Source organism: Urocitellus parryii, chromosome 3, assembly GCF_045843805.1.
Source record: "Urocitellus parryii isolate mUroPar1 chromosome 3, mUroPar1.hap1, whole genome shotgun sequence".
Taxonomy (NCBI): Eukaryota; Metazoa; Chordata; class Mammalia; order Rodentia; family Sciuridae; genus Urocitellus; species Urocitellus parryii.
The window spans coordinates 41969539-41989005 of NC_135533.1; the positions used below are offsets into that span (position 1 = coordinate 41969539).

General features: G+C 37.3%; 1 protein-coding gene across 1 annotated transcript in view; it reads left to right on the plus strand.

Annotated features, from left to right (window-relative positions):
• The window catches only part of Met (MET proto-oncogene, receptor tyrosine kinase), a 108715-nt gene that overhangs the window by 28022 nt on the left and 61226 nt on the right, over positions 1 to 19467 (plus strand). Inside the window, exon 2 of the mRNA XM_026410297.2 lies at positions 317 to 1533. Within this exon, the coding sequence (XP_026266082.2) occupies positions 331 to 1533 (1203 nt within the window). The 5' untranslated portion in view covers positions 317 to 330. The remainder of the gene's footprint in view (positions 1 to 316; positions 1534 to 19467) is intronic.

The window sequence follows — 19467 nt, forward strand, 5'->3', positions numbered from 1 at the left end:
ATTTCACTGCTGAATGAGTCTCACTTAGCCGCTGTGTGGACTTTAATACAGAACATTGTTTGCATCTCATAATGGCTCTCTAAAATTACTCGTTCATGGCTTGACTTCCAAAATTAAACTATGTGGAGTCATGTCCAACCACACAATGCATCTTTATGTGCAACCAGCTCGAGTTTTTGTTTTCATCCTGTGTACGATCTCCAGTTAGGAAGTGTTATTTCAGAGAGTTTAACTGGGATAGTTCTCTTTTTCAGTTTTCTCTTCTCTGTTCCTAATGACAACTAAACCCCTTCTCGCCTTGAACGTGTTTTGGCAGATCAGCTTCACACAATGAAGGTCCCCGCTGTGCTGGCACCTGGCATCCTTGTGCTGCTGTTTACCTGGGTGCTGAGGAGCGATGGGGAATGTAAAGAGGCACTAGCGAAGTCCGAGATGAACGTGAACATGAACTATCAGCTTCCCAACTTCACCGCAGAAACGCCCATCCAGAATGTCGTTCTACATGAGCATCATATTTACCTCGGTGCCACTAACTACATCTATGTCTTAAATGACAAGGACCTTCAGAAGGTGGCGGAGTACAAGACTGGGCCCGTGCTGGAACACCCGGATTGTCTTCCATGCCAGGACTGCAGCAGCAAAGTGAATGTATCAGGGGGCATTTGGAAAGATAATGTCAACATGGCCCTGCTCGTGGACACATACTACGATGACCAACTCATTAGCTGCGGCAGTGTCAACAGAGGGACCTGCCAGCGTCATGTCCTTCCACGCAATAATACTGCTGACATCCAGCGAGAAGTCCATTGCATGTTCTCCCCACAGGCAGACAAAGAGCCAGGACAGTGTCCCGACTGTGTGGTGAGCCCCCTGGGAGCCAAAGTCCTCCTTTCTGTAAAGAACAGGTTCATCAACTTCTTCGTGGGCAATACCATCAATTCTTCTTACCTTCCAGATCATTCATTGCATTCAATATCGGTGAGACGGCTGAAGGAGACTCAAGATGGCTTTAAGTTCTTAACAGACCAGTCCTATATAGATGTTTTACCTGAGTTCCGAGATTCTTACCCTATTAAGTATGTCCATGCCTTTGAAAGTAATCATTTTATTTACTTTCTGACAGTCCAAAGGGAAACTCTGAATGCCCAGACTTTTCACACCAGAATAATCAGGTTCTGTTCCGTGGACTCTGGATTGCATTCCTACATGGAAATGCCTCTGGAGTGTATTCTCACGGAAAAGAGAAGGAAGAGATCCACAAGGGAAGAGGTATTTAATATCCTTCAAGCTGCATATGTCAGTAAGCCTGGGGCCCATCTTGCCAAGCAAATAGGAGCCAACCTAAATGACGACATTCTCTATGGGGTGTTCGCACAGAGCAAGCCAGATTCTGCCGAACCAATGAATCGATCAGCTGTCTGCGCATTCCCTATCAAATATGTCAATGAATTCTTCAACAAGATCGTCAACAAAAACAATGTGAGATGCCTCCAGCATTTTTATGGACCCAATCATGAGCACTGTTTTAATAGGGTAAGTCGCAGAGATTTCTCATTTACAAATCCTGACGTATAAAGCATCATTCTAGGAAAAGTTCTCAAGGGCTTTTCTGTGCTTGGTAAATGGCAAAAATATTTTTTCCAAGAAAATCAGTAAGTTAAATCTTGATTTAGAGCTAAAATCATATCTTAAGACGTTAGTGTGATGATGAAAAGAAAATATTTTTCACACTTGGAATTTGCATGTCTGCAACACATTCTTTTACACTGATGATCATTTGTATTAAGATGAAATGGTATTTTCACATCAAGTGTTAGGGAAAGTCTTGGTGCTTTGATTTACCTACAGTAAAACCTAACATCTATACCTCAGGATTTTTCTTGCTAGTCATTTTATCACTTGGTGCTGGAGGAAGAACATCAACTTGGAAGTCCTTTGTGGCCTTGGACATTCCTTGTACTGAACCCAGATTTGCTTATATGGGCCTGGCTGTGCCTTTGAGCAAAATGACCACTATGATCATAATTGAACAAATAATATAGCTTATCCAAATTTTGACTTTGAAAACATGTGTCTCACTTATCGTGAGACATAAAGGTTATAATTGTCATCAGGAAGTACATTAACTATGTCCTTGATAAGAAACAGTACATAATTTTGCTTAGGCATATCAAGGGCACATGAATTCAGAAACATTTATTGACTTTTGCTGAAATGTCTGGGATACTTCCCTAGTTGAAAACTCTAGATGGCTTTTTATGAAGCTTAGGGAAATACTTCTGAGACAGTCAATTCATCTTTTGATGAAGTAAAGACAAAATTCCCTCCTCTCTCTTCCAAAGTTGACCAATATTCATAGCATACACATATATCCCAATTAAAACTTTTTTCCCCTGCACCTGTTTAATATATTTTGCAAACTTTAAGAAGCAATGGAATTCCTCAGGAAGCTGCCCCTTTTCTTCACTAGAAAATACAAAAAAGGAAGCAAAAGGACTTTTGGAAACATGGGATTAGGAAAAAGAAGTGTAAAATTAAAAGCAATGCTGAGAAAACACATCCAATAAGCTACTTCCCAAACACAAGTTTAAAAAGTTCTTATAAGGCTTCTACAGCATGTGATGTTGCTATTTAAACATTAATCTGTTAAAAATTAAAAAGGGACTTGACTTTACAAGGGTATAGTGATATGTTATCATATTGTTTTATTTTGTACATTTCAGTCTCCAGATGTGAAAGAAGCTATTAATTCTAGAAATTCTTAAAACTCATTTGAACTTTATTCTACCCCTTTGACATTTTTTCGTGTCCCAACAGGAACAACAAGGTGGGATTATCTATTATCTAAATTCAGGTCAGTTTTGTTGCCCAGGAAAAATGCCCAAGATGCACTAGCCACACCTGAAACCATTATCACTCCCATCACAAAAATTCTTGTGGCAAACAAGGTGGAATGTTCCAACATAGTCTTCTTACAAGGGAAGCCAACTTTTGCACTGGCCCAATTCCATAAAGAAAAATATTTAAAACCTTCTCTATTTGCCTGTTTACCTTCTCTGATTACTAAAGATCAAAATTCTTTTGAGACTGAGACTATACACATCCCTTGTTTTTATATAACTGGCTCACAGAAACACCTCAGAGTGTTGTAATAATCAGCATATAATCAGTTCCCAGCTTTATCTCATAATGAAGGCAAGAAGAACCATGCATCACACAAAAACAAAGTGATTTACAAGATCGAACCTGTTTAGAAAATGTCTAAGCAGTAAGATCACTCTATTCAGTCTTGGCATATTAACTTGATTAGGTATCAGGTAACCCTTCTAGTAATTTCTTGGAACGGATTATTATTTTGGTATGAAGTTTGGTGGATAGACAACTATATTGTAGTTTGTTATTAACACACCTACATGAAGATACATACATGTATCTCTAATATAACTATGTGTGTGTTCTGTGGACCACCTTAAGGAAACTGTGTCTCTTGGTGAAAGCAGTCTTAAAGGGCTTTTCTGGCCCTTCTTGAGCCTCCTGCCATGTTCAAAATGGCAGAGCCTTCTTTTTTCATGAATGTGTCTATGCAAACTTTTTACATATATCTTATATCTATGACAGAAGCCCTCTTTTGAGTCATCTTATAATTCCCATAGCACATCATTTCACCTATAAATTATTTGGACTTCAAAACTCTTTGTCTTCACACATGATGCTGTTTCTGGGGACTTATCTCAAGCTGCAGGTGACCATTGATGGGATACCAGTTCTGTCAATTATGTCAGTTGCTTTCTAAGAGTATATTTTTAATTCCCACAAAGTAAACATCTTCTATGTTGCTTTTGAAAGTGATTCTTAAAGGGTTTGTTTACAGTGTTTCCCAACACTGAGAACTATGAGATTACATACCACAAAAACTACTAAATCAGCACTAAATATCTATACTGCCTTTTTTTACTCATCCATCAGTGAATCTCTATAAATGTCCTAGATTAGCATTTATTGAAGTTGTATATTTACTAAACAGCACATTATTATTCAAAATATTATTAAGAAAATGCCCTCATAATATGAAGACTTTGTAAAGACACAAATTTGGAGAGTAAAACCCCCATATCTTCTGTTTGGGGATCAACAGTATTAAAAATTCAGTTAAGGGCTGCAGACGTAGTTCAATGGTCAACCACTTGCCCTATATGTGTAAAACCCTGGGTTTGATCCCCACCACCAGCTAGGAAAACAAAACAAAACAAACTCTGTTACTTTGCTTAATATTAAGTATAATCTCCAATAGCCACATATAAGGGATTTATTTACATGATAAGCCCAGAAAATAAAATAGAATCGATGCACAACGGCTCATCTCCTGCAAATGAGAATCAATATTGAATAGAATTTGTTTTAAATCCCCAAATCAACAACGATTCACTTCTGTAAGTTATAGTATATGACTTACTGTTATAGTATATAACTAGTATATAACTTACTAAGTATATAGTATATAACTTATATATACTAAGAGAGGTGGAATGATACATTTTGAAAATATTTTCAATCAAAGTTAAAATAAGAAGGGGTTCTTGAAATAAAATAGTTAACACTTTACACTGTTTTTCTTGCAATCCCATTATCAAAGTTTTGCTCTATGTGCAAGCATTTGAAAGCACTAAAGTAAACATGTAACAACATTTAGAGCACCAACATCTAGGTCATCTTAATGACCAAATGATGGAGCAACTGAAAAGGGAAAATGTAACATCTGGTGCCACACACACCTGGTGTAAGTCCTGACTAATCGCATACCCACTCTGTGACTATTGCCACATTACTTAATTTTTAGAGCCCAGCTATGATTTGTAATGTGCAGATAATAAAACCTGTTTCACAGAGTCTTAAGCAAATTTGGGATACTGCATATTAAGTACCTGACACAATAAAATGACCATAAATTTAGGCCTTTGGGAGTCAGCATGACCTAATGGCAGGCAACTAATATCAGAGGTATGGGTTCAAGTCTATACTCCATCATTTTCTACCTGGATGGCCATGAGAGCATTATTTTCATTCTCAGAACCCATGTTCCTTTGTGTGGGACTTCCTTTGTGTGGACAAGTGCCCAATGTCTGTAAAAAGTCCTTAGTCCTTGACACAGAATAAAATAGCAGCTATCGTTGTATGGAATACTTGTGTAAAGTAAAACAAATTCCAATGCTTGTACTGTTTTCTGGAAGAGTCACCTTCTGGTTCCATTGTTCCAGAGCGTCATTGAGTGACCCACCTCCATAATGCTTAATTTGTTAATGCCTCTTAAGATTAAATATTTTAAGACAAAACAAAAAGATGGGGTGAGGGTTAATGGTGGTTTAAGGGCACAGAGGGTAGAGAGAAAGCCAGTTGAATCAAAATGATACTGTAGTCAGGATAAAGGCGTAAATTCTGCTTCTTAACCTGACTTAAAATTCCAACTACTATATTATGCTACATACTATAAGTTATATTGTGCATGACTAAAATCATATTTTGCACGATAATATTTTGCAGCTTTAGAAAAAAAATCAGCCTCATAGGTTGTTTGTGTTAAGCTTCCTTGTTTTTAAATATCATTTATACTCAGATCCAAAGACTAGCCAACTGCTTCCCAAAATAAAGGAAACTTAAGGTAGTAATTTTCCATCTCCGTTTGAGTGCCAGAGTTAAGGGTCACTGCTCAGAGCCATCAAAGGAAGAAAGCAGAATGATTAGAACAATTTTGAATGAGAACAAAAATCAAAACAAGATGCAAACAAGGAATATTAGGAATAGGCAGAAAGCTAAACACACAGTGATGTTTCTTTATTACTATTATAAAGATGATAGATGAGTTAAATTGAGTTACATTTAAGTTGTAATGGAAGAAAATAATTGCAGCCTTCCATCAGGAAACCACAAGGACCATTATTGATCTGTCATCCTCAGGGCATGTCTCGTAATATTTAATAAAATAAACAAAGATTTATAACTCTTTATAGCCCATATATCTATAATCTCTCACACCATTTGAACTGTGAGTGTGGAAGTCAATGTTACAAATAATGTCCAGGTAATTATACTGGGTTGGCATGCCTTATTTAAACAAGCTAGAACTCTCAAGAGAGAGAATTTTGTATTAGGAATGAAAAATGTGAAGTCAAATTACAAAGTTGTTGTTTTTTTTTTTAACTTCCTGTGCTCTGAAAAAAAAGTGATCCTATATGACAAAAACTGTTATTGAGGATTCTTCATTCTTGATATTAGATAGTCCTCCAAACCTAAACACTAAATATCTTGGCTATATGCCAAATATAATTGCTACCAAAGCAAAATTTGCAAGAAAGAACACCCTCACAGTATAAGGATTTTATATGTTTTTAAAAAACTCAGTATAAATTTATCAATTTTTTTTCACTTGATTTTGTCCTCTAGACTCTATTCTCCACCAGTATGAGGGAGTTACTGCTTCCTAATTTTTTGAATTCTCCGTGTTAAAAATAACATATTTTATTATTTTATTAAAAGACATTTAAAATTAGCTCCTTTCCAGAATTTTGTTAACACCAGGCACATCCTGGGAGTGTTAGAAAACAGTTACAGAATGAGCTATTAGCCTTTTCCTTTCCTCCTGGTAACCCCCTCTTTAAACCATTTCACAGGCCTCCCCCAGAAGGCAGAAATTTCATCTTTCGATGAAAAGACAAAGCCATGATATTTTTATAAATAAAAGCAACAGGACAGTTAAAGCTGAAATTCTCACCAAAAAAATGTAGGTGGGGTTTACCTGTAGATTATGTTGATTCATAATGTGATTCATAATTTCTCTCTTTGGTGTGGGTGATTAAGATTTAACTATGCCACTTGGATTTTAAATTGTCTTCATTCTCTTAATGTTTTTTAAAGCAAGTGGAATGCCCTGTGTTTGATTTAAACCTTGATTTCTACATGGAGATTCATGTGGTAAAACTGATGCAGCAAACAATTAGGAGTTCATGCAAGAAGAAGGAATTCTGACTTTTGAAAAGCCCAAATGTTGATAAAACTTTGAAACCATAACACTGGTACATGATAATTTCATTGCTGTACTCCATGATTAGAGATTTCTGGACATGCATTTTGATAAGGATATTAACCTGCTTGAGTAATAGTGGATTTTTTACTCAGCATAATATTTCAAATTTTGGGTGTTACACCCTTAACTTGAGACTTCTATCTTATCAGTGTCCATTCCGCCCGGTATTCTTATCTCCTCACTCTAATAAGAAAAATGAGTATCTGTCAGAATTTGGATAGAAGACCCAACCAGGAATTTCTGCCATTGCTTATTCACGGATTGACATGATTCCATGGCTTGCAGAGTCCAGAATGACTAAGTGCCCAGAAATGTGCAGTAAGTCACATCTCCGGGGTCCAGGAAAGGCTGTAAAGTGCTCTTTTATCAGGGAGATGAAACCAAAAGCTCAGCTACTCTTGAAGTCATTAAAACTCCCTTGATTTTTTTTTTTTAAATAGTGAATGTGATAAGTGATTCTAGGATCTTGGATACATTCCAGTCTGCTAATTATATATTTTTCTAACTAAAATGTTCTAGGCAGGTTCATTTGCATATGAATTACTGGCTGAGAAATGTTGACTTCCTATTCTAAAAACCAGTTCTGCCTTGGGGAATGCTCACCCTAGACCTAGGCTAACATTGGGGCACATCAAGTATGTAGATCCACAGACAATCCAAAAATATTCTCCATTCCTTCAATGAGAGTAAAGAAAAATGTCCAAAAAGTATGTGCTAATCTAGGATAAAAGTTGCTTTAATTGTTCTTAATGTTCACTCATGGGGGGAGGAAATGGTTTTTGAATATTATAACTATAAAACAAAAGGATGGATTGCAAATTCAGACTAACATTTGACTTTAGTTGTCTTATTTTAGGTAAATCACCAAAATGTTTTTCAATTAGAGAACACTAAAATGGTAGATGATACTTCAGATTGTGCTATACTATAGGTAAATGGGGTGAATTAAGGTCAGTTTTATTGTGTAAAGCTTTCTTTTTTAGAGCTGATTTTATGAAAATTAAGTTTGCCAAGTTTTCATCTGAGAATATATAGATTAGTCATGATTAGCTAGAATTTGTGTCATGGGTACCAGAGAAGTGTAAATCTGTATATTAAATTTTCTAATGGCATTTTAAATTTAAAATATCTGATTAACACTTGGCATCTAGCATCCAGCCTACTAACCAAACTATAGGTGAAATGATGTTCAGGAAACAAGGAAAATGCAAAGATGAAATTGGTCTTTTAGCTCCAAGTGAATCAATAGTATTTAGTGCTAATGCACTAAGCAGATTACAAGCACTAATGCAGTGGCAGTCAATAGCAAAAATGAATATCTCTAAAAATGATCTTGACAATAAAATGTGCAGTATTTTCCATTTATTTTAAGCTAATTACATTATGTCCTTGTTCTTTTGTCTTATTAGTTTAAGCTAAGTGCTAGAAGCCTAACCATGTTATTTAGCGCATAAAATGACCAAATACTGCGATCATCGTTTTCAGCAAGAGACAGAAGGAAGGATTTATTCACAAAACCAAGATTCAACAAGAAATCCAACAGCTGTTTGTTGGGTACCTAACCCTGCTGGCCTTAGCAGTGATGAGCCAGCTGGGTGTGATGCTTGTGTGTGTGAAGCAGATAGACCATAGGAAAGGTCAGGTAAACCATCAGTAACACCAGTAAACAAATACATCATGGTAATTCGTGAAATGTGTTGTGAGGGAAAGAAACATCGTGAGTACACATGAGAAGGATATCTGGATTTGGTAGTTCAGGCACAAGACACTGCTCTGAGGAGGTGAAAGTTAACTTTTAGATGAAGCTTAAAATCTTAAGAAAAAGCCTGTATATTTTTAGTATATGAGCAAATAGATAGCAGGTATTTAATATGCTAACAGTAATTTCCTATCTATCTCATGAACTTTCCACCTTAAGTAAAAGCATTTACCTTTAGCTTTTTCAAGTGGGAATGGACAGTAGAGCTAAATATTTTGTGTTCACAAAAATCTCACAAGAAGTAGTAGTATGCTGGAGAACATAACTGTTTTAACATTTTCTGTTTTTTTTTAAAATTGTTGATGTGTTTAAACATTGCTTATCATTGATTTCTAAGTGAATTGTTACTTTTTTGTGAAGTGAAGGATGTAATTGTAGGTTTCTAGGAGCTAAGGACATAATTTAAGCCATGCTCACTCTCACTTGCTCTCAGCCCATCACCTTACCCAGCTGCTTTGAAAACAGATATTTCTACTGTTGGGACAAGTTCTTTCTTCCTCTTCTCCTTTTCCTTTCTTCTGTGCCAACTCTCAGGACCCTATTTGTCAGAGGAACATGATTGTCTTGGGTGTGGAAGGGATTGTCCCATTGCCAGTTACCAGTAGGTCCTGTGACGAAGATCAGGAAGTCAAGAACATGCAGAATAAGCCTTTTCAAATCTATCAAAATTATAAACGTTAGTAGAAAACAAGGGATGTGATGCTGAGGTGGCCCCAAGTCACATCTTTTGCATCTGCATAGTATGCTCTGCACAATCGCATCCATTTTTAGTCCATTCCCTTCTCATGAGAATCATGTGGCTTAGAGGCCAAAGGAGAGCCGGCAGCTCCCAGGACTCACGAGGATCTCATGAGCACCTACTGAATGAACACATGTGCTCTCCAGCTGTACCATCTTGTGTCATTGTGATTCATAGGCAAGTTCCTTCATCTTCAGGAGCACACACACTTTGCCCTCTCTTTCATATAAATCTGTATATATTTAGTCATGTAGGTATCTAAGTAAGTTTGAGGTCTCAGGGGGCAGGCATTTTATCAGCCTCATTGTCCCTCTTTATATGCTTTGCAGATCATAGACAACAAATAGTGTTGATAAAGAAATCTCTGTATTTACACAGTAAATAGAGACCATCCCAGTGGCTAAAGGGTTTAGATAAAAGTTCTTCTTGATAACATTTGAGAATATATTTTTAGGAATGGACTATTAATGGCCATGTTTTTGTCATCTCTACAAACTATGAGGATGTGACATGTGGGCATAAAATATATACCAGGAATGAAAAGCGATGTTCACCTTTTTCTGGGTTCATTTCGTTCACTTGTTTGGCCCAAGAAAAGTCGTGTTTGCCAAGGGAATAGGAGACAATCTTCAGGACTTATTCCTGTACCTACAAGTCAAGGAGGTCACTGGCTGGCCCCTTCCTGAAAGCTATAATTACAGAGAAGACTATTTCTTTTCCAGTAGAGTGACCAGAATCTTGGGCATAGCTGATTGTTTATGAGAGTAGCGTGTGTGTAGGAAGTATACACAACCTCGAGAAAGATAATAGGAAAGTGAGACACTTTTTCTTTATATTTTCAATACTATGAGCAGCTACAAGGCTCTAGAAATGCTCTAAAGTGCAATAATAGAGGTGAATATGGAATCAAATTAGGCGATCCTAGGACTTAAGCAACAGAATTAAATAAAGAGGAATTTATAATAGGATATAAGATATCTGATGATCCATTAAATATAAACTTATTTGTGGCTCCAACATCATGGTAAACAAGAATCAGTAACTGTATTAGTGAGAGTAATTGAGAGTTATTTCTAGTTAGAAAAACACCAATCACATTGAGTTTATCTAAAGCCAATACGCAAAAAGAAATTGAGCAATGTTTCCTATTTTCAACTAAACTCACTCTTGTTTTCACAATAGTAATTAGAAAAGTACTGATTCCAAGTAGAATTGGGCATATAGCATGCAAGACCAATTCTGGCACTGCCCCAATATTAAAAGGATTTTACTCAGTGTTTATAAAATGATGAACAATATGTAAGTGGTAGTCTAAAATAGTTGGTAGACTTGTAATTAATGTTGAAGGTCAAAGTACAGGTTTTTGACTTGCACAAAGGGCACTAAAATACATACCTGCTTTAAAAATGATACCATGTTTGGTAAATTGCAACCAGTGATTTTTATATTTTTTTGTCATACCTTTTAGAATCAAGTGCTTTTTGAAAGCATGAACATCAATTATGTATTTTTAGGTGGACATGTGACATGGTGGTGCAATAATAGCCTTCTTGTTTCCTCTCCTAACTCCACTTATTTTTTTTGTAGATGCTATACCTTGGTACTGAAAATGTAAAGTTCAGCGTTGGAAGTATAGTTGCAGATCACACACGCACACAAATGTACACCAGGACTTCTTCACTATATCTAATAAAACAAAATTCCTTATTTAAAAAAAAAAAAAAAAAACTTCAGTTGTCATGGGACCTAGGGTAACCATGGTGTAAACCACATTCAGTTGGATATCCTATGACCCTAATGATAAGATAACAATCCAGCTGAATGCAGATGAAATCATGAAAAGAGAAAGATTATGAACTGTTTGGAAACCAAATACCTATCTTTTTATAAATAAATATGAATTTTGCATTACAGCCCTCCTTTGTTCTCATGGCCTTTCGTACCAGCTGTTATAACTCCCAGAGCCTTATCCAAGGCCCTGTATGCTGGGATTTCAAGAACTAAGAAACAGTAACATTTTTTATTTTCTCTGCCTATACATAATGAAATCCCTGCTCTAGTGAGTAGGTAGACAATTGCTTTAATAATGGTGACAGCACAGCTTCATTTACCTTTCCTGCCATTAGCCAGGCTTTCATTTTACCCCCTGAATGGCGGGTAAATCCCAAATGGAACTATTGTTTGCTTAATGCTCTGTTTTGTTCTAACCCTGTTCTTGTCTATCAGCCTCAACCCAGTTCCCCAGTGGCTCGGCAACCCTCAGCGGGGATTAAGTAATAGTTTACACAGTGTCTCTCATTCATTAACCCATGTTGACATTCTCATTCTGTGCCCCAGCCTTATTTAAGACTTTCCTAAGCACCGTATCTAGCTGCTGGTGTAGGTGCCACCAACACCATCTATTTAATCAAGAAAGTTAATATTTCCAAAGAATCATTTGGCCTCTCTTAGCCTTCTTCACTAGCACAATCTCATTTCTTCTCCTTCTTTTCCTTCTTCTAAACAAAACCTGGTTTCTTTCCTAGTAAATACAAACTTTAAAAAGCTTCACGTCTTCTCTCCTTTTACATGTAAACAAAGCAGAAACAGAAAATTTTATATTATTCCAGAATTTTTATTTTTATTTTGGGTGTATTTTAAAATGATGCCAATAAGATGAAACTAGATCTATCTATCTGGCTCCATTCTCATCCCCACCCAATCTACTTATCTCCAGATAGACTGAGTAATCTTTCTCGAAAGCAAATCCCTTTGTACAAGTGCATTCCTTGAAATATTGTGAGGACTCCCCAGTGGTTTCAGAGTAAAATCCACACTCTTTACTATCACAACTGAGGAATTTCTTACGTTGGTGCTGGCTGTTTCCTGGACCAGGGGTATGATGGTGAGTGTTGAACTCTGGAGAGAGAGCCCCTAATTTGTAGTATTTGCCAGTTTCTGGAGTATGAATACCCTCACCAAACGAATGTCAACTTATCACTGAAACAGGTGTTGTCACTGAACAAGAACTAGGAAGAGCTATGCACAAACAGTGTTGAGAGGTGGCTTAAGTACACCACTGCCACCCTGCCATACCCTCCTCGTATCACTTTGTAGTTCCAGAGTCCATCAGTCTATCTCTCAGCCCTGCCTTCTAACACCTACTGTTTTACCTTGGCTTCCTCATTTTGTCTAGTTAACACCTTCTCCCTATTCTTTAAGAGTCTACTTATACATTTCCTTGCCCAGGAAACATCCTCTGGCTCGTCCCCTACCGTGCCCCTCAGTACTTCGGGTGTTGTTCAGTCCTCCAGTGCATTCTTTACTCATCCCCATTACTCCTACACACTCGGTGGCATATATTCACCACGGTTAGCCCCTGTAGATGTGGGTTATGGATTTTAGCTTCATAACTTTGCTACCTAACACAATGGCTTGAACAAAATATATATTTATTAAATGAGGAAATAATTATGACAAAGCCCATGTTCCAAATAATATAATAAAATGTTGATTAGTAAAAGTAATATTTCAGGTAAAACAAATTTTCATTCTTTTCCCCAAAACTTCTAAAAAACTAATGTACAGAATTGGGGAATTCCAAGATTTGAATCACACTAAGGAACACCTGGAAAGTTCTAGTCACTGTGATCTGTGTCCCTTCCCCTTACATACACACACACACACACACACACACACACACACACCCTCCATCCACCAGTTTAGAACACAGATGGATCAAAGAACAAAGAAGGAAAAAAATTAAAAGAATAGATAAGGATAAGGAAGGTGAACAGATAAGAATTCCAGAACTCTGTACTTTGCTGAAATTAGGAAAACTGAATTAAAGCCATTAAAATATTTTAGAGGGAATATCTTCTCTGCTCTTTAATGCTTTCTTGAGCTTTTTCACACACACAGCTCAACTTTGGGTAATACTGCCTGTAAGAGGAACTTTAGGCAACACCTTCTGATGTTGTTCAAGCAGTGGTACCAATCAAGGTGACCTACCTTGAGGTTTGCATTTGGAATCTACAGATTTTTACCACTGGCTACAAATCTATCGATTCAGGTTGAAAATGATACACAGGTTAAGGAAAAGAAGTTAAGAGCAAATGTCTTTATCCATACCACCATTCCCATGGCCACTGGATTGTCGCCCGCAGTGGCACAAGTTCATAGGCACCAAGCACATGCTTTGTACAGAGAAAATTTCCCGAGTTTGCCCTGATGCTGTGAGATGAAAAGAGAACCGGGTCAGGATCTCAGAGACCTTGACCACTCTGCCCATGGAAGGAGGTTTCCAATAAACAGTTCTGGTTAGAAACAAGGGAAGAAGATAAGAATCTCACTCTACGATGTAAGATGGACAGGAGGGATAAGAACTAATGACAGATGGATTAATGGCAGGCTCGAATATAGCCATGGCCTTAAACAATATACTGGGACACGATTGAAGGACTCTGGTTTCATCCATCTTTCACCTGTCCTGGGCCTCCACTAGGCATTTATCAGCCCGTTCCTATTGAGCACAACACCATTAGGCACATAAACAGATCATGGCTCTTAAACCTTCAGCAAGAACTGCTTCCCTTTGGTTAGTACAGGGTCACTGGTGTTGTGTCTTCTGAATAGCTCTTATACTTCAATGAGTAAGTGCATTAAAATTTGGTTTCTGTTAACTAAATAGAGAAAAGCAGAAAATCTCTTTGCACTCAGCATTAAAAATCTGCCTCACTTGAACAACGTTTTGTGAATCACTGTCACTCTGGGCTATGATGGAAGGGCAACATGAAGACTGCTAACCAAAACCACATGGGTTCGGTCTGTTTTGCATCTGATTCACCTTAGGAGATGATGATAAAGAAGCAAAAGTTTTAACACTTCAAATTCCAAAGCCCATGTCATTGTAGAATTCTGAGTCTTTGGATCCTAGTGATACCTTAAAAAGAGAGAATATACATTTATCTACATATGCATACATTTGTACACATGCATGTATGTATGCATACACATGTTTACATAAAATATATTCTGCTCTAAGATTATTTTCACTTCTCTCCTTGTTAATACAACTCTGTTAAGACTTGGCTCAACTTCCACCTCCACCATGAGCTGCTGGAGCCTCATGATTTTACTCTTCCTCATCTATAGCACTTAACTTCCTGTAGGGGTTTTCAGAACTTACCTACCAACTGGGTAGTTTGCACTTCATGTTATTTTCTGTTTTCTGTGTTGTTCTCATGCTTCCTATGTGCATAGTACCTTTAGGCTGAAGCATAATACAAGTATTTGCTCAGATTGGCAAACTGTGCCATTTTTTGTATATTCAGCAAGTTAAAAATGATTTTTACTCTTTGAAAGGGTTAAACATACACAGACAAACTAAAATGTGCCATAGCCCCTCAAAGAATAACATATTTGTGGTCTTTTTTAAAAGTGTGCTTTAGATAATGAAAAACTGGGCTGAGGGCGTAACTCAGTGGTAAAGCATATGCTTAGCATGTACAAGACCCTAAGTTCAATCCCCACCACTGTAAAAAAATTTCAAAAAGAGGAAGAAATAAAAAACAAGAAATTAGTAGACAGATAACAGGGCCACAAGTTTTGAAGAACTATGGACGAACTATTTACAAACCATAATTCTGTATGATAGGTATGAGTGTTTCTTCCAGATAAAGAAACTAAGGCCTGTTGACCTACATAATTAGAATTTTGAACTTTGTCCTTAATAAGCATTATGAAGAGTCACTAGACCAAGAACAGTAATATTAGCAACAATAATAACAACTGTTTAAGTTGCATAAGTTTAGAAACTTAGTCTTTTTTTTTTCTTTAAGGCCATAGCACCTAGAATAGTGCCTGATGATTCTGTGTTGGTTTCCTAGAGCTGCCATAACAAATTACTACAAACTTAGTGACTTAAAAAAAATTTTAAAACTAGAAATTTATTCTCACAGTTCTGGAGATTAGAAGTCAAACTCAAAGTGAGGCTCGAGGGAGGCATCTTTCCTTGGTTGTTGCAGTTGTGATGCGCCAGGGTTGTTCAGGCACAGCAGCCTCACTCCCTTCTCCATCCTCATAAGGCCATCTCCTGTGCGTTTTTCTGTGTGTCCTCTCTTCTTTGTATGAGGACAACAGTTATTTGGCTCAGGACTCACATAATATCCAGGATGATTTCATTTTAAGATCCACAACTAATTATATATCAAAGAAAGCCCATTTCCAAATAAGGTTACATTCTGAAGTTCCAGGAGATGTGAATTTTGAGAGAATACTATTCAACTTACGATGGGTCTCTATAAACATTTCTGAATGACTAAATGAAAACAGTAACTATTTAACATGTTCCTGATATTGGATATATTTAACTTAAAATTCAAAGCAAATTCTGTTAAAAAAGTACATAGGTATGTGTTTTCCCCTTCACAAGTGAAGAACTGTGGCTTAGAGAACTGAGTATTCCCGTGTGCACAGCTAATAATGGCACAGCCACTCCTGAATCCTGGCGCTTCTCCACTAGACTCCTGATTGCTATGGGATGTGCTGAGGTGTTTCGGGAGCATTACACTAAAAAGTTATAAAGGTGAACTTGTGGGAGAAGATTCTAGAGTCAAGTAAATCAGATTGTAGGAGACCAAGAAAGAGACTTCTTTTCAGTCAATAGAAAAATATATAAGAATCAATTTTGCACAGAGAGGAACAACAAAGAGAAAGGAAGAATCGAAGATGGCTGAGACCTCAAACCTAGAGGCGCCATATAAAAATGGGAGTTCTGAAAGAAATAGGATGGCTTTGAATGTCAGCAGTGGCATATTCAAAGATGCCTGCAGGCAGTTGTGGAGACAGGGCTGGTCCTCAGGAAAGAGAATGCCAGTGAGTGTGTGGTTAGGTCATCACCAGGAGACTGAGAGGGCAGAGTGTCTGTGGCACTCATCACCTCGTGAATCACCAGTGTTGAGCAGCAGCTGGCTGGCCGGGAGCCTGGCGATATTTGTGACCGTCTGAGGCTGTACATACAAAAGAGGATGTCCTTTCTTCCTGCCAAGACACAACCAACCTTCCCTTTAACTCTGCTCCCCAGCTTTGCTCTCCTGCTGGAACTCTAATGGAGGTCTCAGGCAGGCATGTACCAGGGCTCTATTGAAGTCACAAAGAAAGATAACTTCACCCAGGCAAGTCAGTGGTCCAATTCTTTGGGTTTTAATGACCCTCTCTTCCTGAAAGGTGACTCTTTTACATTGACCAGAGAATATGGGCTTCAATGTCAACAGCTTAGACATTCAAGTAGATGACAGGAGTTAAAATATGTCTATACCTAACATAAGCAGTCAGTGAAGTTTAAACCTCTATGCCCTGCTTACAGTCAGCTCCACACTGACCCCCTCCCAAAAAAAGTTTTTAAAAAGTTTATTTTGGGACTCACAGTTTCAGAAGTCTTGGCCCATAGATGGCTGACTCTGTTGCTCTGGGCCTGAGGTGAGGGAGAACATATGGTAAAAAGGTGTGGTGAGAAAAGCAGCTCAGGATATGGCACCAGGAGGCAGAGAGAGACAAAGAGAGCTCCACTCTTCAGGGACAAACCATATACCCCAAGGGTACAACCCCAGGGATCCACCTCCTCCAGCCACAATTTATCTGCCTGCAGCTACCACCCAGTAAACCCCTATCAGTGGATTAATGCACTGAATAGATTAAAGCTTTCATAACCCAATCATTTCACCTCTAAGCTGTCTAGCATTGTCTCACACATGAGCTTTGGGGAGATACCTCATATCTAAACCATAACACCTGCTTAATAAACAGAAGAGATCAGGCTCATTCAGGGTGATACAGCTGTAGACTCCTACTTATAAACAGTAGAGAACACGTGAATGACATCTAGGGAAATAAACTAACTGAAATTCCCGAAATAAAAGCAGTTCAGTTTTTAGCTAACTATATGAAAAGCTCTAAGGAAGAGGGGACTTTCCATTCTGAAATGTGCTTCTCCCCCAAAAAATCATTACTCTGTGTATCTGGAATTTGTACAAAGTTGGATGATGGATAAGGTTTATATTACAGTACTTATTTTAATTTAGTCATGGTCAAGAGGGAAAAGAGCTCCTGTGAGTGAACTGGCAATGATTTTACAAGGTAGTACATTTTTAAAAATTTATCTGCAAGGCTGATTTAAATTATCTACAGATGAGCTAAATCTGTCCTATAGATCAATTACAAGAATCACTATTTTAAATATATCACATCCTTAATTATACTGAATTAAATGTAATTACATATTCACTGCATACATCATAGTGTTAATTAGGGGAAACATTTTGAATCAGATATATTGAGGTATATAGTACTTTAATTTCTTTTTATAAAAAAAGCTATATGGGCTGAGTCAGGTAAAAAATATATGGCAACTACTCATGAAATGGTAAAGAAAGACTATAAAGACTAAATTAATTAATGTACCAAGGCTTACAAATTATAGAGTAATTCCTATAATTATGACATTATGTAAGGCTTTGGGAAAGGAAGCAAGACTGTAATACATTTTTTAAAAAGTAAAACCATGTTTACCATTGGCTCTCAGAGTCATGTAATTATTTTAGAAGAGGCTAGGCTTTGAAGAATTTAATTCTTTTTAAAGAGCTTCTTATAGAATCCAGAATGTACTTGGATTTGGGGGCAGCCCAAGTTGGTGAGAGGACAGTGATTGTTAGATTTAGTCTGACAGCTGGCTGATGGCAGTTTGGTGACTCTGGAGGGGAAGCTTTGGGAAGCCATCCATAGAAATTTGAAATCAATTGGCTCAGCCTCTCCCTTTGTGGATAAAAAACATTCAGCTAGGCTGCTGGAAGACCCTGGGTCCTGATGTCTGCAGGCCACGTGAACAACTCAATGCCTTGGTTTCCCCCTAAGTGTGTTATTATGAGACTGGGTGATTAATATTTGTAAAGTGCTTTGGACAGTGTGTGCCTGTAAATACTAGAAATGAATGTTTATTAAAATCAGTAAAATAAAACCAAGGTGCTGTGGTTTGCAGAAGGCCATGCAGTTCAGCAAAGCATTGCTGGGATAGCTCCAGTCCTATCCATAGAAGTGACCATTCTTCTTTTTTATAAGATCCTTAAGTCATCCATAGAATGTGATTTTGCCTCAGATATCTTGTAGGAGCTTGTGAATAATAAGTATGACTCAGTGAAAGGAATATAGGACTTGAAATCAACAACTAGAATTCAAGCTCTAATATATACTGGTTCAACACTCTGAATCTCAGTTTCTTTATCTATAGAATTATGATGATCCTAACAAACCCAAATTATACATGTGTTGACAGGATCAAATGAGATCAGGTACTTTGAAAACCATAATCCAGTGTACCAATGTTATTTAATATTATTATTGGGAGCTCAGCCAGGACAATGTTTCAGAACTGCTTAGGACATCAAGCATTTGGGAAGGAGAAAGTTCTTGGTAGGCTTGCTCCACTTCCTCATTTCCTATTCATTGTTTTTTTTAAATTTTATCTTATTATTACATGCTTTATATATATAAAAGAATTATGGACTATATTTGCATACATATATGTGTGTTATGTGAAAAATAAAACCAGTATTTATGTATTTACCATCAGACTTAAGAAAGAAAACATTACTAATGCCTTTGAAGCTCCCTCTGTGTCCCAGTAATATCCCTCTCCCTCCCAGAAGAGTGGGTAAAGATTGTGAATTGTGTGTTCATCTTTCCTTGTCTGTTGTTACATTACACATGTATGTGTGTGCCTAAAAAACGTATTGGTTTAATGTGGGTTTTTCCGTATATTTTTTTCCCCTCTTGACTTAAGTAGTACTTAGTATCTTCCTGTACTCTTACATAATTACTCTTAGTATCTTCCTGTACTCTTACATAATTACGCCTTAT